The 21770-nt window shown below is 32.7% G+C and overlaps 2 protein-coding genes across 3 annotated transcripts in view; both read right to left on the bottom strand.

Annotated features, from left to right (window-relative positions):
• Nucleotides 1-5446, bottom strand: part of LOC106107615 (mediator of RNA polymerase II transcription subunit 1) — a 13548-nt gene extending 8102 nt beyond the window's left edge. The window contains exons 1-9 of the mRNA XM_013288544.1: nt 5030-5446; nt 4774-4907; nt 4500-4623; nt 4064-4180; nt 3833-3971; nt 2873-3119; nt 2058-2187; nt 1307-1429; nt 330-510 (exon numbers count right to left, since the gene is read on the bottom strand). Of these exons, the coding sequence (XP_013143998.1) occupies nt 330-510; nt 1307-1429; nt 2058-2187; nt 2873-3119; nt 3833-3971; nt 4064-4180; nt 4500-4623; nt 4774-4907; nt 5030-5188 (1354 nt within the window). The 5' untranslated portion in view covers nt 5189-5446. The remainder of the gene's footprint in view (nt 1-329; nt 511-1306; nt 1430-2057; nt 2188-2872; nt 3120-3832; nt 3972-4063; nt 4181-4499; nt 4624-4773; nt 4908-5029) is intronic.
• Nucleotides 5447-10518: 5072 nt separating this feature from the next.
• On the bottom strand, nt 10519-20487 carry LOC106107575. Of its 2 annotated transcripts, XM_013288459.1 has the most exons (7): nt 20438-20487; nt 16296-16372; nt 15028-15079; nt 13387-13504; nt 12651-12737; nt 11484-11600; nt 10519-10744 (listed from the first exon to the last, which is right to left on the bottom strand). In XM_013288459.1, the coding sequence occupies exons 2-7, from the start codon at nt 16365-16367 to the stop codon at nt 10624-10626; spliced, it is 567 nt and encodes a 188-aa protein (XP_013143913.1). In that variant the 5' UTR covers nt 16368-16372; nt 20438-20487; the 3' UTR covers nt 10519-10623. The 2 variants fall into 2 exon arrangements, with proteins under 2 accessions (XP_013143913.1, XP_013143911.1); XM_013288457.1 differs by lacking the exons at nt 10519-10744; nt 11484-11600; nt 12651-12737; nt 13387-13504 and adding an exon at nt 13765-14560.
• Nucleotides 20488-21770: the final 1283 nt, after the last annotated feature.

Below are 21770 nucleotides of genomic sequence, written 5' to 3'. Positions count from 1 at the left end.
GTCAACGGCGAATGACCGCGAAATTCAAGCTAAGTATATAACGCATCTTCATAAGCAATGCTGTATGTTTTCCAGAGGCATATAATAACAAAGTATATGATTAATTGGCTTTCAGTTACCAAAATTCATTATCATTTTTCCTAGTACGAATAAGTGGTAGTTGACCATTTTTTAATTTATTTTTTATTTTAAAGCTAGTGCTATCGTGTCTGGAAAGTAAAACCAAGGAAGACCGACTAAGCATACGGGACTATGTCACTAACAAGAAAAGTCTTTAACAACCTATGCTGAAACCCTGTATATAGTGTGTGTGAGTGTGTGTGTGTCACCTTGCTTGGTCTGCAGTCGCACGCAGGAGGCGACGAGCGTGTTGAAGAGCGCCTGCTGGCGCAGGCAGGCGAGCAGCGCGGGCACGTGCGAGGGGTGCGTGAAGGGCACGCCGCGCACCACGCACCCCTCCAGCCCGCGCGACTCGCACAGGAAGTAGCACTGCGTCTGCTCCGGCAGGTTCTGCCGTAACACATTATTTAACACTTAAATGCATTTTTCCAAACATTTCCAAAAATAATATTTAATGCAAAATCTGTATTTGTAATTTTTTTACATTCAGATGCACAAATGACGAATAATATATGAAATAAGTATGTGAGAGGAAGTTTGAGCGTAGCCCCAGTGGTTGGGAAAATAATGAGTAAAAGGTTAGCATGGTATGGGCATGTTATGAGAAGGGAGGAATCGCATGTTGCAAGGAGAACGTTAGTTATGAGTGTGGAAGGGTACACCGGTAGAGGTAGACATAGAAAGAGATTGATGGATTGCGTGAAAAGTGACATGATCAAGAAGGGAGTGAAGACTGACTGTGTTGACGGATGACGGAGTTATTTGGAGGACAAAAGCCAGGTGCGCCGACACTAGGGGAGTAGGGTAAGGTGGCGAAGATAAAATGCACAAATGACGACGAAGGCCTTTGATATTGGATAACAACTACCGTTACTAACAACCCTGTTTCTACGTTGCCAACTTATAGATATTGTCTCTTTCTCGCGTGACAGTTTCTTCCAAATTATTTACTCCCCAAGTGTACTAGCGTGAAAATAGTCTAAAGCGTGTCGTAGATGTAGGGCATTTTATTAAAATAACAATTATTTAAAAACATATTGTGATTGCTGTCATTCTACATAACTAAGTAGTGTATTTTTACGCTTTATTACATATAACTACCTAGTTATATGTAATAATATATGGTAGTTATATATATAGATAAAAATAATACTGTAGTAGTATCTTATATATAAATGTAACATACCACAAAGAGTCCTTTGCTGAGATTCAACTCGACGGTCTTTCCCGGCGCGAGCTTGTTGTAGGCCTGCTGCGCCACCAGCCCCAGCATCGGTTTAGCGTTGCCCCAGTCCCCGGACACCTCCACCTTACAGTACATTAAATACATAACTCCTGTGTTACGCTTATCTATGAACATTGGTTAAAATATTTACTGTGACCTTTCTTGTTGATCAATATAATAAAAGAGTACAGTAGAGAATTAACAGTGGACATCAAGTTTTTGGGGTTTTCAAAAAACCAAGTTAGAGTGAATACTTTTTACAATCAATACACTGAACTACCATATTCCAATCAAAAATCTGTACTTTAGACAAACTACAATATACACTAATATTTCTGGTGAAACACTTATTTACACATAACATTAACTACCCTTATTTCACAAAACTTAGAAACTATATTATCAATATGGCCTTAAAAAAATTATTTTTCTCTATTTACTACGCCTTCAAGAAAAGAATGAATAAGTATTTATTATGTTAGCGTGTACTATCTTTGAACCACACTGATATAAGGTGGGATCGCGATCAAGCATACAGCTTAACAAACATAAGAAAAGTTGAAAAAATTACTTTAAGCTTAGTAGTGGCGTGTATTAGTTAAGTTAAGATAGCTTGTACCATCTTTCGACCACACTTATATGGGATGGGATCGTAGCTAAGCACTAGCTTAAAAGACATAAAAAATAATTTAGGCTTACAAAGGTTAGTTACCTCAGTGGTAGCGTGTATGAGTTTGGCAAGTCCGGCGCACAGCGGCAGCGGCTGCGAGAGGCGCAGCGTGAAGCAGGCCGGCAGCATCGCGCTGTTCTGCGGCACCAGCGGCGCGTACACTGGCCCGTTACTGCATTAACATACACATTTACATTTATTTACTAATGAGCTGTCGCCCGCAAAATTCGTTAGCGCGAATTAAAAAAAAGGTCATCTATCACATTCCCGCGTGCATCTACCTTCTACCAGCTTCCTTCCAAATTCCCGTCCAAATCGGTTCCAGAGATAGCGGTCCGGTTGCCATTTTGACAGAGCGGAATTAAAAAAATTAGCCTATCATATGCCCGTCTAAGTCAGCTGCCCTCCACTGAAAGTCCGGTCGAAATCGGCCCAGCCGTTTCAGAGATTACCCGAAACAAATTCAGCTTGCGGACAGACAGACAGACTTGTCTGATAACAATCCACATGTAAAATAAGTGATGGAAATATCGGATTTTGTTCCCTTATCTAACAGAGACATCTTTAAGCTACCAGCCAATGGTGGGACAGGCCCTAAGTATTGAAAGTAATTATGTTGTTACAATTATATTAATGTCTAAAACTAGCCTAGTCTATGTGTTCTGGACTATCCTCTGCAATTATGCCAATTTATAACATTAGTATAATCAAAAAGGTACACCAATTTTTTTGGTTCAAGGAACACTAGAAGAAAATAACACACAAAAACAGCATTCACACGAAAAAACTTAAATACATGCATGTCATTTCCACTAAATTCAAACTTATCTGCTAGAATATTAAAAAAAGTAATTCACCCTTTGCCTGATCTCTGTCCATTTGAAATAATAGGACAGAGCTGAAGTTTATTGGCTGTAGAACCTTCTAGAAGAATGGTCGCGGAGTAGCCCACTGGTGTATAAGAGGGTGCAACGAGCGAAGCAAGACCACTGGATGCTGCCGGCTTGCCTAATGTTAGCATCTCATTTGTCAATGGTTGTAGACCTTTGTCTTTGTCCAGTAACTCATATGGAGAGACAAAATACGTTAGACGCATTGCATGTCCTGAAATAGTATTAAAGATATTAATGTCTATGTATTATGTTATTTTTAGTTTTGTAACTTGGGTATAAATTACTGAATTTTTTTTAATATACAAGATTTAGGGCCTGTAAAATAGGTGATGGATATATCATATTTTGTTCCCTTATCTGACAGTGACATCATTTTTAAACTATCTTAACCTCTATCAGCCAATGGTGGGACAGCCCCTTGGAGTATATCTAAGGTGAGAATATATTTTTGTATAATATAAGGTGGCAAACGAGCAACCGGCAACCTGAATCCGCCATAATGGCGAAGCGACCGCTGCCCATGGACATCCGCAATTTCAGATGCGTTGCCTACCCTTTTCCGATGGAGGAGGAGACACACAAAGAGGGCATTTCCTCTTCCTATGCATCTCCTCCACTGTCAAATCTACTTCCTCTTCCCATCCTGTCCTTATAAAAAAAGGATGGTTAAGAGAAAGGGACTTTAATTAGGCCTCCTGCACCACATTCATCAGACGAAACACGGAATTGCTTCCATTTAACGCTGTCTTCTGTGTGGTTGTGGTATTGCACGGGGCGTGCCTGCCCATTCATGCTAAGATTTTAAAGAGTGCACTACCACTGTAGATTAGGGCTTTGGATTAAAAATTGCACAAACAAATAACTGTGGCACATTTCATATTGTGGATACTGATGTAATGTGTTTATTTAAAATATTAGCAGTACCTCCTCTGCGTTTCTGTAGGAACCCAATAGGACTCTTGTGGACCTGCGCCCAGGGATCTTTAATGAAACTCTGAAGCTGCCGCAGGGTGCATAAATCTTCTTCTAAACTCTGCAGAGCACTGAATGCTTTACATTTTACCTATAATGTTAATAATATTGTGTTCAATATTGATATAACATACCATTTATTATGTTTAAAAATAAGATATATTTGTGAAACTGTGATATTACCTTCTTTTCTGCATTTAACTGGTATACTGCTATTAGTCCTTCCAGTTGAGCAGTGAAGTCAGCGAAATCTCCTCGAGTTATACTTGCAACCATTTCTTCACAACTCTGCTGTTCAATCTACAGACAAAATGGTGCACTATTATATTCGCACATAATATAAACTATTTCCCAATATTTTTTACATTATATATCATCACTTAAGAAAACTTCTTACACAGTTTATTCAATATAGCTGTTGCTTACAACTTCATCTGTATGAAATTAAAAGAAATGGCCTATGTTACTCACTGATAATGTAGCTTTTTAATGGTAAAAGAACATTTGAAATTGGTCCAGTAGTTTTTGAGTTATTTCAGTAAATACAGATCTTTCCTCTTTATAACATTAGTATAGATTATTGAATCTATTAAACTTCTTAGAAACTCTGAAATCTTACCTTTCCTTCATGATGAATTTTTACATCTTTAACAGAACCTAATGATTCAACAAGTATTTCTAAATAAAACATATCTGAAGATATGAAGAGATTCACTCCTGATGTGCCCACCACAAACTTTAACCTGAAATTAAATTTATTACTTTAGTAGATTCGCCAAAATATTTATTGGTTTAGCTAATTTATTGTTTAGAATGTGATCCATCCATTTTTGTATCATTTTGGGATTAATTTTAATCAGCATTCATACCAATTTTTAGAAATCAATACTTACCCAAGCTGCCTCGATAGACATTCAAGTCTTTCTATTAAACTTTGTAGAGAGCTGACTTTTATACAATGTTGTAAGCTGTCCAAGCACTTCTGAAGTATCTGTCTGTCTGCACTGTCTACTGCCCATCGTTTATCCTGTGTATTAAAATTAAATTAAACAGAATGATGGAAATTTGGAATATATTTTTTTTCACACTGTTCAATATGTTGGATACATTTAGTTTTAAATGGATTTTAAAGTATCTTTGAAATCATACCAGTAATGCCATACGAACAGCTTTTGAGGTTTCACTTAAATTTTTATATTGTGATGTTTTGGACCTCAATTTCTCCATGAGGATCTCCTTTTGAAGTTCCTTTGACTTGTCCATGAGACCGTTGGCAGTCGCCATGGCTATAGGTTTACTCTCCGTCATACTTAGAAAACTTGATTAGTAATAATGTAACAACAAACAAAATTGATAACACCACTAGAATCACAGATGGTTTTCAGACCAGCCCATGTATGCTTAGTGAAACCACTTTCGTTGATGCATTTTCCATGGACTAATATTTCATTTACATTTAAATGATAACAAAACGCTTATTATTGGATTATTTTCCAAAAAATGAAACTTAAATATGTGACATGATGTGACATAGGCTGAAGCAAGCGAGAGCGAACTGTCAATTTCATTTGAGATGCCATTTGCTTTGAAAGATTTGGGGTTACCAGTTAAATTCTATCTATTTTTAAATTGTTTTTCCCAGTTTTCCCACTTCCAGTATTATGTTAAATATTATAAAAATAATTCAGAATAATAATACTAAAAGTGGTAAAGATTATTGGAGAGGAGATTGAGATAATTCAAGTAACAGACATTGTTATTATGGATATTGTTTGTATGAAACTTCAAAGAATTCAAGAATTATACCCTAAATGCTGAACTTCATTTTTGCGTTGACGTTTGACTGAAAGTAACAACAAACAAGCAAGCATTAAATTAACTAGCCTTACCCTAGCCAAAAGTAACAAGATTTATAAATTGAATTAAGAACATGTAATTACCTAGCAATATTCACAAAAAAACTCTTTACCAACGGTTATACATGGTTAGACCTGAGTAGTTAATTCAATTGCAATATAAAATTCTAAAGTAAAAAGGGCGCATTTGAAATGTATTGGCTCAATTTTACAAATTGTTTTATTCAGGTATCCTTGTCACGAGCGTGGAACTAAAGGGATCAGACGACGTAAGTGGAACGGAGGCCATGCAATCGAATTATGGTTGCTTTTTACCCCTTTTAGTTGCTTTAAAACATGAAGAACGTGTCACTTTGATGGAGGCGTTTTTAACAGCATTTTTAAATATTTAAAATCTAGTAAAAAATTTTACAATTTTTGTGATTTAATAGTACGAATAAATAAAATTATTATCCAAAATTGTGCGTAATAAGTCAAGGAAAACAGAGTATAAATCTTAGCTGGGGTCCGTTCACCTGAAGTTTGAACAGTGTGTAATCACACGAACCGCGGAGCGGCATTACATGAGCAAACACAATTTAATGAGAAATAGATTGTGGATGAATGTTTGCTTGTTTATTTTGCAAGATTCAAATATAACTTTAAAATATCATGAAAATATAATTTGGATGCTCTAGCGTATCTGAGCGGACAAATGTAGGTATACTAAACTATACTTTTAGAATAAATTCTTAATTATGTAAAAAGTATCAATCGCATAATTGTACGTAAAAGTAAAATCTTATCTTTTTAAAAGACCTTAACTTAACCCCATGTTAGAAGTGAAATAGGAATGGATTTTGTATATAACATTTTCTTAGAGGAAAATAAAGTTTCCGTTCAAATAAAAAACGCGTTCTTCGCAGGTGCAAGTCTGTAGATGACACATTTACAAATGCATTAACTATATATTTCTTATCGACGTGACATCAAGCAGTCTGTTGCGTCGAGGAAAATAAACTAAAGGAAAATATGCAAGTAAAATTCTTATTTCAGACAAATTCTTTATTTTTATTGAATTCGAATTCGAAATAGTATCTAAGTAGTGCATGAAAAGTATTTGCTATATTAAGTAGACACTCTACCGTTCACTTTGCAATCTTTCCAGGTACTAAAAGAGAGCTATCAATTTTCTGTTAGCTCTCTCCTCATAATATATTTTAAAAGGTCCTCGTGTTGACTAAAGCTTCACTTTTACAGGTAAGTAGGTTACATAATTTTAAACATTACGTTTTCTAGGAAGTTAATATATGATTGTCGTAGTGTGTTCTGTGTAGTAAATAAAACTTACGAATTAATAAAAAGGACAGGCGGTAATAAATTGATAAAGTAAGAGAGAGCTTTATTATAAATAATCTTCGTAATTACGGAATATGAAATACTAATGTGTAACTGTAAATTGTAGGTACTTATATAATTTTTTGTAATATATTATTGTTTATTTTCATTAAAACCAAGAATTTCGAGCAAAATTTATTTCAGTTGTCACTAAATAACGACAAGAAATCGCTCAATTGAATGGTACGTGGATATCGTAGCCTATTGGCCATATGATTTCATTAAATGCGGTTTTATTAGCTTTTTATTTCAATTCTAAAAAAACATTCGTTCCTCAGAGCCGATCTAATTCCTTCAGACGTATACTCAGATACGATCGCTAAAACGTTCTCCCTTCTCTTTGCGTGAAAGCATTTATTGCATTAATAAAAAGACAATGGTGTCTGGCGAATAAATATTCTATAGACTGCGAGTAAAATTCTATTATTGGTTGTTTTATTGTTAAATGTCATTGTTACTGCTTCGTAAATAAAGAACAATAGTTAAGGTAACAATTAAATATGTTAGAATCAGTTGTATTTAACCTTTAGTCATTTGCATAAAGTATTACTTCGATTATACGTTGTATTTAGAGCCAGTATTTTCGAAAAATTATTCCATTAATACGATCTGCTAAGATGAAGATTGCTTGTAAACTATTATCATCTTATTACTTCTGAGAGAAAAGATAATAAAAAAATAAAGTTACGGACTTTAAAAACATTTCATAACTTGTGTATAAAAGAGTTTTTGTAAGGTTCTACATACGTCCAAACATTGGTGGTTTACAAAGAATGATAGATGCACGAAATGTTCTCTGTTGAAATATCTTCATTGTTTTATTTTTTGTCATATGAATGTTTGTTTCCACAATGTTTTATTCCGGTCTGTTCGTATTGTGTATACATTTCTTAATGTTATTCAAAAGCTACATTGGTATAAATTAATTTATGTAAAAACGAGCTGTTGCCCGCGACTTCGTACGCGTTGTATTAGAAAACATACAAACCATATAAATTACAAAAAGGTACGTATCCCTCGGGAACTGGACATTTCTCGGGGATGAAGCCTATTCCATGTGTACTCCAGACTTTGTTTTATATCTGTGCCAAATTTCAATAAGATATGTTGAATCGTTGCAGAATGATCGAGTAAACATTAAAAAACTAAATTAATGAATCCCACGGGAACCGTAACTATTCCAGGGATAAAAAGTAGTCTATGTGTTCTTCCAGACTATGCTCTAAACCTGTACCAAATCTCATGGAGATCCGTTCAGCCGTTTAGGCTACAAACGCTAACAAACATCCATCCATCCATCCATCTAAACTTTCGCATTTATAATATTAGTAAGATAATATTTTGGTGTAGCATAGGTTACTGTAGTAATATTTATTTATTTATTATAAATAGTACAATATCGTGTTCTTTTTCTTTAGGTTCTTAAACCTTTTGGTTTGTAATAGGAAAAGGTGTAATAAAAAAAATAAGATTGACAACATTTTTATACAGTGTAAGGATTAATAAATTGTCTTTTATTTGTTTTTAAGCTGGACTTTTAAGATCTTTAGGTTAAACGCTTATATTTTGTATACTTATTGGTGTTTTACAATTTAATTTTAAAACTTATTTGTTTATGTCAAATGCATACAAGACTTAATCAGAGCTTACGTGGGGCGCGTCTTGTTTACGAAGTAAGTTAAGTGCAGAGATGTCGGGATTATCCTTGTTCGAATACAATCTACTTAGCTCATGATTGATGTTGGCTTTGAGGATCAAAGGATCAACGAGTGTCCTTTGACTAGATTACAAATTACTTTTTCTAATTTACTTTTAGGCTTAGCACTTGTATATTAATTAGGATTGAATGTAGATGGTTGCAAAGGTAGAGGAAGATTGAAAAAAGTATGAATGGATAATGCGAAAGAGGGAAGAGAGTGAGTTTAGACGGCTGATAGAGATGTATGGAAGAACAGCATGTACTGTACCCATCCTCTGTCGGGACAAGGACAAGTAGGTGATGATAAAGACTTACATAATTGTAGAGATTAAGTTATATTTTCGATGACCTTATAATGTTCTTGATGCTGACGCTGCTATCATCTTCTCAACAAATAGATTGACTTTTCTATCATTTGTCTACGCTGTATAATTTCATTACTACATTGATAAATACAATGCGTTTAGTTGCGTTAACAGAAGATGGTTCAATTAATCTGAAATTGTAGCGGAGTATCACGGATTGTTTAGTATATCCACCTTTTACATTATCCTGGGACTTTCTCCATTTGTATTGAAAACTATAATAACCATATGTATATAATTTGAATATTAGATAAGGAAAGTTCCTATATTATAAAGTAGGTTAGTCAACTTCCTCTTCGGAGAAAAATAATCTGAATTGTGTTGATTTTCTAAGTAATAAAGTCTATTTTTAATCAAAATGATGGTCATCTTAGTTGTTTCGAAAGCGATTAATTTAATTCTCTTAACTTTAATTACTTGAAACCGCTACTCATGCTCAAGGGTAACGGATATTGTCACACATTAGTTCCTGTGTGCACTTTTATAATTAAAAGTTTTTCTTTGTTAGAGAATTAAAAGATACGATAAATTATCCTATAACTAGAAACTCATTGGAAATATTTTTAATGAAGCTAATCGATTTAAAAATGAATATTATCGGATACACATTTCATTTAATATTTCATCAGATTGTAAGTTCCTTGTTTTTTGTCTGTCTACTAATCTATAAGGTTTACTAAACATTTAGAGCGCGTGCACATCTTTGACTAAACTATCGTATAACTGTTTAGTCGCGCTTTGATTCCTATAAGCTTATATGGAAGTGCAGACTACTCGATTTTTAGTTTTGCAACTCATTAGTTGAATTTGTTCCGTAACAATCGACAATCGCACAACAGTTGCGATAATTTAGACTAAGGTGTGCGCCCGCTATAATAATGTACGTGTATCTTGTCACATATAGTGGTCTCTGTTTTTACATTGTGATTGTAAGGGATGACAATAGTTGTCGAAGTGTCACGTCAGTCGAAACTCGCAGTTTGATGGACCTTTTTCAATATTAGTTTTGTACGTCATTGGTGTCAGAGGAAATGAAAAATAATTCCAGTGTATTTATTTTATTAGTAGTAAAAATAATATCATTTCTAGAATAACTTAAAATAAACACGAAGAGTTTAGAATAAATAATAACAGGTACATTTCATTTAAAGATTAGTAAGACTTATTAACAATTAAATAGGAGATTGAACTCCTCTCTCTTAATATCTATGTAAAATCTATTTAAAATTTAAAATACATAGAAGTAACAATAAGCAAGATTATTATTTACCTTGCACATAGAGGTATTAAAGTTTCATATAGAGAAATTGGGACCATTAAACATTTATAAAAAAAATCTAGAATGGTTATCCAAAAATATAACTGCGATTAAAAAAATTAAATATCTAAATGCAATAGTCAAAAGCTGAAGAAGTAACACTTTATATCGGTTAAATGAGGGTAGTTTTAACGAAGGGGTCGGTTTTGGTTGAAGGCCATGGACCTCTTGGAGCCGATGGGGAAGTGAGAGAGGTCGATCTCGTCCATGGGGTAGTCGGGTCTGTACCGCTTCTTGTCGAAGTTGGAACTGTAACAAAGAAATAACATTTAATATCTAATTCATTCACATAGAGAAAAGTATAAACAGGAAAAGAAACATCGGTTGTTTTAAAGCACGTTGCATTTGTACATATTAGAATGTAACAAAGTAGGAAACGGAAACAAACTACACATAAAAGGAACCCTATTTATGTCGTTTTCGTTTTCCATACTTAAATGTCCTTCTCCCTTTTTTAAATTCAATCAATGTAATCAAATACGCAACGATAGATATCCCTGTTTAATATTTAAATCACCTACAGAATTGTATTATCCAACACATACGCTGCTAAATTCAATAAAGAATGCTCCCATACGTAAAATCCTTTAATCCAAATCAGTTAAATTAATTGCCTTGTCAAACGCACTTTACAAGGGACGAGAATACATCATAATTACAATAGGAACTTAAGTGAGACGGTAAATAAAATGCAATAAAATGTATGATTTTAAACGCGATAATAGTTTAAATAAGTATTTTTACGTTTGACCCAGAGTTAGAGGGTCATAGGCTATTTCACAAGACGGTTCGATATTTAAAACTTGCGACAAACTTCTCCATTAGTAAAACAACAGACAATCATTTTGATAAACACCCAACACCTCGGATGTGCCTTGAAAAGTCATTATTTTTATTTCGTTTTACAACTACTGTTTACAGTAATACGTAAATTATTTCACTCTTTCTTTAGAGAAATATATTTCGAGTAGTAATAGTAAATACTTACACTGGAATATCAAGGAAGTTGGATCCGTAGAGGTTGTAGAACCGCTTGGCAGCATATGGGAAGGGCTGTTCGAGGTCATCCATGTTACGCTTGCCAACGAAACTGTCCAGCTCAGACCTGACAACCATAAATCTTGCTCTTTACATCAGTCATGTCTCATCAGCTTCATTTAACAAATTACACGAAATACATACTTGGTCCTAATAGAGCAAGTGTGCTAACGAATTGCATATCATGCGTATCATGTTTCATGAAGCGAATTCATACTGATTTAAGTACATAATATATGCGTGACCTACGAATAAACGAGCGTAACAAAACAGTAGCATCCAAAATATATTAGACGAGTGTTAGCTGCGTAAGTAATTAACGTGTTCAAAAGAGTGTCAGTGAAAACACGATTCCGCCATTATCATAGAAATTGTATAGAATTTATGATGTTGTTTGTATCCGAAACTGAAGCGAAACAACGTTTTAATGAAATGCGATACTTATTGTTAAGACAATTACTTTCCGCAAACGAGGTTTAGGCTAAGCGCCATCTGCGCTCGGCCACCTCAAGCCCGGTGAATCTGTAAATGCCTCCTCAAGGCAAACAGTGGCCATTCAGTCACAAAAAAAAAATAATAATGCTTTCCGCAGTTATTCAACAGGTACAAAAGTTTCTTCTTTTAAAGGAAAATATTGTATTACGTTTTATTATTTCAATACTAACTTATTCAAATGTTAAAACTGCATCGACAGTCATAAACAATAATATCTCTTTACTATGGAATTAGGTCGATGTCTGTACAGTCTGACATAGCAGAGATAAAGTAATTACCAGGAGAAAAGGAATTTAAAAAAACGTACGCTTACTCAAAGAACCAGGCGTTCATTTGCATATACACTTCAAATCTTTTTTAAATACTGCTAGAATCATACTCGTTTTAATGCTAGCAAAACTATCCTACTTTCATGCCTAGTACTGAAGATTATGGATTTAACATTGCTAAGACAAAGGTTTTTACGTAGATCGTCAAATGTTCCTGTGGGTTCCCATGGCAACGTGGATCAGACAAAATCTCAAAGTTTTACCGTTAAACTAATAAAAGATTCACTACAATGTAAAGCACAGTTAACAATATATGCTGTTTTTAGTATATGTTAAAATGTGGTTATACTCACCGATCAATTTCATCGAAGTTCCTTTTCGGGTAATCTTCACGGTAATAATCAGATGATATCAGTGGAAACAGTTGCCGTCTGCCGTTTCTGGACAATAATTAAATATAATTTCTATTGCGTAACCTAGTTATTAAGCAAGTTCAAACTACAGACTTTCGATATAGAATTTAATTACTATCAGCAACATTCAAGATCCGGTAAACATTACTTAGCTATTTCTTAGAGCAGATTTTCACTTTAAAGTTTAAAGGCAAGGATTTTACCATACACATTTAGACATGGCTAACGCTTTAAACTAAAATATGATAATTACACCCTCGTCGGAACTTTTGTAAAAAACATCTTGAAAAAATGTCAGTGGAATACGAAGCAGAATCTGTGTAATGCAAATTTTAAAAGGTTTAATGAAGACAAACTTTTACGTAGCACAGAAAAGAGCAAATGGTATTTTTTACAGAAAGAAATATGTTGTAGTTTAATGCCATGTTCCAACCAAATATATTGTAGACTGCCGATTACGTGCTAGCTTAGAAAAAGCCAAGTATAAACGTGACACACTGCTTTTATGGCCAGTGAACCAATCTTGCGTGCTGAGGTAATCTGTTTAGTGTATAAAAATGTTAAATGCAGATAAAAAACGTCTCAGCTCACTCACAATACATTTAGAAGATTGTTACGTATCTTAGTGTAACAGAATATTATTTATTAGTTGTTTTTTCATAACATACTGACTTACCCGACAATTTCATACCGTCGTACTGCTGAAAACGGCAGGAAGCTGGAATGTCTGGACTCACGGACTTCGCGGACGAGATTCCCGCCACCCAGGGGATCTAAGTTTCGCACTTTGTGACCTGTTTAATCGTAATTAATTAAGTTTTATGGATATGCAATGTACTAATGTCCCAAAGTAATTTAGTACATACGTTTTAAATCTTACCTGTTTGTACGACGTTCGCAAAATGGTAGAAAAAAGTCACTAATATGGTCTATGGTCTTGGTTTTGATGGCAAGTTTTTCGTTAATTTAGCATTCTTCACACACAGTAATTATAAGGAAATTAGAAATTGAAATAAAAAGCTGAGAACATTAATAAAACACAATCAATTTTACGTATTGCAAGAAATCTATTTAACGTTGATAACTTAAACAAATAAACGACAAACAAGTATTAACTATCTCATATCACATTCTATACGTTGTTCCATTACTATTTACTATCGAAGAGAGAAAACTGTAACAATTTTACGAATAATTTTAGAGAAAGTTTCCTTCGCCTAGCTCCAACGCTCGAACAAAGTTATCCCCGCCGAGAGGGTCTAAATTTCTAACGAAATTTCCACCGCCCAGAGAATCTAAGTTCCTCTTAACAAGGTTAGGTCCACCGATCTGATCAAGGTTCTTCTTGACGAAGTTACTTCCGCCGAGTGAGTCGAGGTTCCTTACAAAATTTCCACCGCCGAGTGAATCAAGATTCCTGACGAAATTCCCACCGCCGAGAGAATCGAGGTTCCTGACGAAATTCGCCCCACCAAGTGAATCGAGATTCCTGACGAAATTTGCTCCTCCGAGTGAATCTAAGTTGCGAACAAAGTTACTACCTCCCAAGGGATCTACGAAACGGGCACTTAATTCTACATCCCGACCCAGCATGCCACTGCCTCCGATTCCATTTAAATTTTTCCTTAAACCTCTGCCAGTCAACGTAGACCCACCGATACCGTTTATATTCCTGTTGCCACTATAACTGTTTACGTTCCGTCCTAATAATGTACTTCCTCCCAGACCACCATTAATGTTTCTTCCCATCAAAGTGCTACCACCAATACCGTTTAAGTTACGATCACCATTCCGATGTTCGTTTTGCAGCAAAATCCTCATTAGGTAATCGAATTCCTTTTGTCTATAATCTGAAACAGAAGGGAATATTTTTAAAATTCGAATGAGGAGTTGTATTTCAATTATTGTATTCAAGCAATCTGTATTTTGAGCGGTGGTATCAATAACCCTTTGCGTATTTAAAATAAGAACATAAATATAACTTACCCACGTAGGAGAGTGCATGGGACGGTCAGTGCACAAATAACATATAAAACATTGTGCGGAGACAAACTTTGTGAGAAGTGCGTTTTCATCACAAAAAACGTGACACAAAATAGATTGTAAGGTATAGTGCGATTTATAACACGGAAGTTTTATTTGTGCAAATATATTTAAGGAAATAATCCGGAGCATAAAAATACGTGTTATGTTTGGATAGGGTTATGAGTGTTTTTCAACTTGGATTAACAGATTTGTGCTTGGGGTGTGTAACCTAAGCATTCCCAAGTGCATGATATATGCATTGATTTTTCTTTCATAAAGTTTGAATACTTACCATTAGCGTCGTAGCGTTCTGAGCTGTGGTCACTTACGGTGCCATCTTGTTCCTGTTTAAAAGGAGCAAGAATTAATTGGGTTCTTTCTTAAATTTAGGTTTATAGTTTCTCTTTTCAATCTATCTCTATCTTTTCACGATTTTGCTCAAGTTTGTTAAAGGCTAATATAATTAAATCAATATCAATTAGTTATTTGTTATTCATAATATCTTATTGTCTAGCTATTACAATAAGATAGAATAGAATTGTTAGTGATTTTGATTGTTTGGAAAACATTTCGTAGTATGATAAATGTCGAATATTATTTTCTAACAAACGCAAAGCTTATTAAAGCCTCTCAACCACAGTTATAATGTTTTGTTCAAATTTTCTATTGCTTTTTCATCGAATTTTATAAATACAGTGATTAAGTATTTGATTGGGAGCTTATGTACTTAATGTATTTTCATTTGAAGAAAGCTCCTTGAATACTGACGATGAATTGTAAAGAAGGAAACAAATGTTTTTATTTGTTTAACATCTTTGTTTTCTTTTTTGTCTGTAACTAGTTAGTCTGTAATTATTAAAAATATTTTGAACGCATCTATTATGCATCTTTTTATAGGGATTCCTAGCTGTCGGTAGCTTCGTCCGCGTGAAATTTAAAAATAAAAACATAGACTATGTTACTCTCTGATAAATTACTTTTTAACGGTGAAATATTTTTTTTAAAATTGGCCTAGCAATTTTTGAGTTATTTTAATAGAAACAAAAAATACTAATCGTTCCCCTTTATAATATTATTTTAGTATGGATAGATAGTAGTAACTTATTTGTGCATTTTTATAGGAAATAACACGTATTATTGAGTTTTAACCATTTGAATTAAAGTAATAAGTTCCTAAACGTATTACAATTTACATAATCGACGAGCAGCGTGTTACTTTCTCGAAAACGAATTACAGACGATCATGTAATTTGGCGAGTAACATCTGTATCGGGAATAAAGTAAGTTTAATTTTCAATTTATTTCACGAAACATAAGTATTATAAAGAACTCTCTTTGATTAGTAATTACATTTCTGTTGTTCATGTTTTTGAAATAAAAATTAAAAAAGTCTTGAGGCGTGTTGAGTTTTCTTGACATGAGATATGAAATCTTTTATCAGACTATTAAAGTATCTGAAAAATGCTCCTTAAGCATGTTGAATTTGGTTTACGTATGTACAATTCAATATTAGAAGTTTGTTGTAAGACATGTCACATAAGTGGTAAATAATTTTCTTACCCTATGCGGGTCGGCATTGCAGCAGACCAGTATGGCAGCTATGACAACAGCAAAACGCCCGGCACGCATCATTGCACCTGTTAATCAATTACTATTAGATCCGCAAAATAGTGGGAAAATGGGTTAAGATTTGAGAATTAGTTAAAGTCTCGTGAAGGAGGTTAATAGCGAATAAAGGGAACCAAAATACAACCTACATGATAGTTTGAAATTTTAATTTCCCATTATAAATTGTAATTTACAAGAAAAAAAAACCTAAAGGATATATGAATAGGTCTTTTTATCAGTAATGAAGTGAGTGAATGAAATATAAATTAACACATTTAAATTTCTTGACCGTCATAAAAAAAATTACGACCTTTTGCCACGCTAGATAACAGCTTCTCATTAAAATACCAACACGAACATCATTTGGTGCTGCGTGAATAATTTTTACATCGTTGATAGTACTGTCTTTACTTATTTATACAATTCTAGCTTCGCTATGTACGAAAATTATGTAACAGAATTAAACAAACACATAATTTTCTCATTTACTGTTAATAGTACGATTTTCACAAATAACCAACGTAACTTTTCACACTGAAACATTTATTAAATAACTTACTTCTTGAAGCGTAACGTTGGCTGGCAGTAGTTTTACTATTATCTTGAATATGAGTTTAAAAGAATCCAGTCCTATACTAACTACACGTCCCTTACACGTCAAAATCTCGAATAACACAGTATCATTTTTGTAATTCGAAATTTACTAAGAAATTGAGTTGTATCTGAGTATCTGGGAATAGACCATTCTTCTCCTTGTAGTAAACTAGCTATTGCTTGCGACTTCGTTTGCGTGGAATTAAAAAAATAATAAAAAATATAGCCTATGTAACTTACAGATAAGATACTTTCTGACGATGAAAGAATTTTTAAAATCGGCCCAGTAGTTTTTACGTGTATTGAATACATACAAAAATGCAAATCTTTCCTCTTCATAATAATAGTATAGATATAGATAAATGATATTGGTTATAAAACTGCTGTTTAGTATTCCTTGCGAACGCTTGTTTATTAAATGCGAAGCCTAATATAATTATTGGCTCTTGATCTTCTCTTATTAATCTATAGATATCGCTTCCTGTGTTCAAATTAAGTTACATGCCGCCGCATGGAGAATGCTGATGTAACGCTTTTTATTTTATGGCTATATTTTATTTGTACTTTTAAGCGACCTTATTAGTCGACAGTAATGTGAAATAAGAAAATAGGAACATTAGAAATTTACTATGGTTTTTTTTTATAGTTTCTTAGTTTTCAAGTAACATGATTTTATATGATAAAGTTAGTATCTATTATTATTTAACTAGAAACAAATGAACCTACCTACATAAACTAGATGAAATTACTTAGAAGTAGGTCAAGACATGAAAATAAAACTCGATCGTTTTCTAGAACATTAATTTGTTATTGGCTAACTTTCTCAGATTTATCTTTAAAATAGGAAAGTTTATAAATTGATAGTACTTAATGTATTAAATTGTATAGGACAGTTCCGTCAGTCCACTTTAAAATCGATTTAAATTCAATAATCTATCGAAAACTATCTGATTTGCACCTATTTGACCCTGTAACAACTTGCGAAAATGTTTCGTAACCGCGTAGCGGTCTACAATTTCGTAGCATTTAGTAGCGCTACGGAATCTTTGGTACTACGACTAACTACAGTTAAACAAAAGCTTATTTTATTGTTTGAAATTTTAAATCCTGCTCTAATATTAACAATTCACTTTTTTGACAGGGTAGACAGACGAAACAAAAAATGGATAACATTGCTAAATTTACTTATACAAGATTGTTGTGCTATTAAAATAAAATTAATTGTTAACTTTAACGTTTCATATAATTTCTTCGTTTCAGTTGATAATAATTATATCGAAAATAACTTTGTCGATGTGTGAATGTAACGTTACATGAGGTGACAGTAGCAGATACAATAGCGGAGAGAATCTCGTCTGTCTCGAGCATTGTGGTCGTTTCATTTGAAATACAATAACTTACTTGTAATTAGTTTCATTTTACGCGATTCTGTTTTATTGACAACATTGTTGTTTAATATTAAAATATTAATATATTTTGTTATACTTAAGAGAATTATAGAGAATCTTTTCATAGAAATTTAACAATAACATTATATTTAGGCTATAAAAAGTGTAATTTAATAACGTCGACTAATATTAGGAACTCCTAATTGTAATTAAAACTAAAATAATGTACAGATTATCTACTCTCTGATTCTTATGTTTATAAGATATCGAAGTGTGATATAACTTTAACTTAGCTATAAAGGGCCAAGTAAAATGGTATAACTTCTTACATGCGCGATTATAATTTGTTTACCATAACATGCAATAATTTGTTCTGTACTAATATGAGCATTCATTCAAGATTTACTCGTGGAGTTGTATAATGACGCATCTGAGTGAAACCAATAATTTTCTAATCTGTCAATGTTCAAACCAATACTCAAGGTTCAAAGAAATGTTCCACGTGCAAAAGGATAATATCTTTTGATTGCTCGTAATTTTTACTTCCAAAAATATCGTATATCAATCGTCATAATATATTTCATTGCTTTATTTTTAGATGCTCCTATACAATTAACCTACGCGTTCTAACCTAAATGCAATTCGTAAGTTATAGTGGAGGCGGTTATTTTGTACTTGGATTTGATGTTTATATTTTCCTTTCTCGATTTATTTAGCTCATTGATTACGTCTAGAAAAAAGTCGTGTATTAAATAATGAGTAATATTTTGTATTTTTACAAGAAATATAAAATAGATTAAACTATCATTAAAGGATACCTTAGTGAAAGACTGGTATAAATATTACAAAAAGCGAAGTACTTTATGCACAAAGATATATGAATCTTTGCCTCTTTCTGGATCGCGTAAATAAATTCTTTTACACAGTCCACTCTCAAGCTTTAATTACACCCGAAACTTTTTAATTTCCATCAAATATGTACATAGTTTAAAAATGTTTTAGTTTTAGTGAAGCCAGAAAAATTCTAACTTTGATAAATGTTGTTTTAGACAAAGTTTGACCGTGAATCATAATTGAATAATTAACTTTAACCGCTAAAGTGTGAATTAAAAAAGTCTCTGAGGTCTCGTTTCAACCTTCATTTAACTTAGTATTTAGTATGCTACTAAATAAACAGATTTATGAGATTTTTTAGTTACATACTTTACCATATGATTTTCTATGCACATATAATGTTAGTTTGTCTCTCTGTTGTAATAGATTATTAATATTGAATCTTATATTAAGCTTCGTTTTGAATTCTAGGTATACATATATATGTGAAAAATTAATAAAACTCACCCGAATATACACCCTTAAAAATTTAAATTCAAAAAGATATATTCGCTTTTCATTGAATTTACTCGGGGTCTCGAATAACATGAAAGATAACCAAATTGTGACAAATCATCAAAGACTTTTTAATATTGTTTACGTGAATGTATGGATAGGAAATTAAGTATGATATTTGTATCTTGTTGCCTGTTAGGGAGTTGATTCCTGATTTTGTCGTAAAAGTTGTAAAATCCGTGACAGCTAAATTTTAAATCGTATGGTGCGAAATTTGATTTTCCGTTTAGTGTTTTTTTATAAAATTCAATTTCAGGTTAATGGAAAAGTTTCTTATATTGTTTTTATATTTAATAGTATATCATAATTTAAAGAAGTGAGTAACGTAATATTTGGACTTGAAAAACAGAGGACCGTATAAATACAAAATTAAAATTAAAAAAACTGATAAACTTATCATAGAAAAGTTACATAGCAGACTTTCGTTACTTTAAAATACTTAAAAAAAGTTTTTTCAAGTTTTTCAAGTTTCTAACTATTCAAATAACAAATTTTGAACCCGAGGTTTCTTGCGTAAGTGATTATTTTGGTCACACGTTGGAAATTTAAAAATATCAATAAACAAAATCTAAGGTTATAAACACTACAAAATACAACAAACTTTTGTAACTAAACAAAACACGACAAAAAGTCATAAAAAAGTTAAAACAAACTATAGAAAATATATATCAACTTCATATATCTAACACTACAATAAACTAAATAAATATAAAATAAGCTTACCTGATTCAGCTGACTGTTAGGCGGTTGTGTTCGGAAGGTTGTGCCGGAGCAAGCTCCGTGCGAGCTTATATATCCCGCGCTCGGCGTTGGGCGGGCGCCGCCCTGCGCGCCTCCTGCATCCCGTTAATGCAAATTGTTAATACTAATTTAATTTTTTTAACAAAATCTAATGTAGAAAATATCATAAATTGTTATTTTTTTTTTGTAAATAGAACACAAATATAAAAACGTTTTGCATTTTGAGGATTAAAATTATACGAGTAACTGTATTTGTGATCATTCCCTTTTTTCGATTCTTATATAACGAACGTGGGTTGGACTTTTAAACTGCGTGTTAGTTCTTTAAGTTGAAGGATATAGATCACAGGTATAAAAATATTATGATTGCTCCTATTTACATAAGTTAACACTTTTATGTTAAAATGTTCTGTTAATTTATCTTGATTATTTTTTTTGAATCAGATTGCATAAAATGTACTTTGCATGTGTACAATTAGGTTATTTTGTTAAGTACTTAAAACAATGTTGCCTTTTTAATAAGATCTTCGTGTTAGGTCTTAAGTAAATCATTAGGTATTATGTTTAAATTGAACTTTTTTAATTAAATACGTTCTACTACGACTATAAAAGTATGGCTTTGTACAAATTTAATTTTCAATTAAGAAATATAATGATGAAGGTATAAGTAGTGATTAAAAATTGTCCTTTCGTCTCTAATTTCTTGTTAAGTACTTTCCATAAAATGGAATCTTGTTGAACGTAATTTGTAAAACATGTTTCCAACTCTGTTTTATTAAAAGAATGTAAGCGACGACAGCATGTTTTTGAGCATGAAAACTCACGAAAACCTCCCGTAAAATCGAATGATAATAGAACGGAACGATAAAATTGTCACATAAATTAAGTAATTGAAGATAAAGAGTGAATGCTTTTGGTGCAATACTTAATATTGAATACTAGTCTTTTTATTAAATCGCTTAGTTTTTTAATTTATTTTTTTATAGGATCGATGATGTTTATTTTAGATTCTTATGAACACAATTTTCAACCTTTACTTTAATGACGTAATCTTTAAGGAAGGTACAGAAATTATATAAACATTGATTTTTTTTATATGGGCTAATTTAATGTTATTCAAATGCTGCAACGATTCAAATTGGCCTCCTGTCGAGCGTGCGTCCCTTCAGTGGATTTATATCTTATTAAGTGTTTGAAATACTTTTTTCATTAAAACACATTGTTTTTCTTTTTTATAATGATTTATAATATAAATATTAGTAGATCTTTGATAATTTACTTATATTTCCTTTAACCATTCCAACTAAGCTCTAGG

This window comes from Papilio polytes, unplaced genomic scaffold, assembly GCF_000836215.1.
Source record: "Papilio polytes unplaced genomic scaffold, Ppol_1.0 DF821956.1, whole genome shotgun sequence".
In the NCBI taxonomy this organism is placed as follows: domain Eukaryota; kingdom Metazoa; phylum Arthropoda; class Insecta; order Lepidoptera; family Papilionidae; genus Papilio; species Papilio polytes.
Note: the sequence above shows the minus strand (reverse complement) of the source record. Positions and strands in the feature narration are given on the sequence as shown.

Bases quoted from the DNA above. Each gene is read 5' to 3' on its own strand.
- LOC106107575 (XM_013288457.1), bottom strand. From the start codon at position 16,367: ATGATGCGTGCCGGGCGTTTTGCTGTTGTCATAGCTGCCATACTGGTC. The intron at 15,080-16,295 runs GTAAGAAAATTA...CCTTTTAAACAG, and splicing joins GCAATGCCGACCCGCATAGG to GAACAAGATGGCACCGTAAG. The intron at 14,561-15,027 runs GTAAGTATTCAA...CTTCTGTTTCAG, and splicing joins AGAACGCTACGACGCTAATG to ATTATAGACAAAAGGAATTC.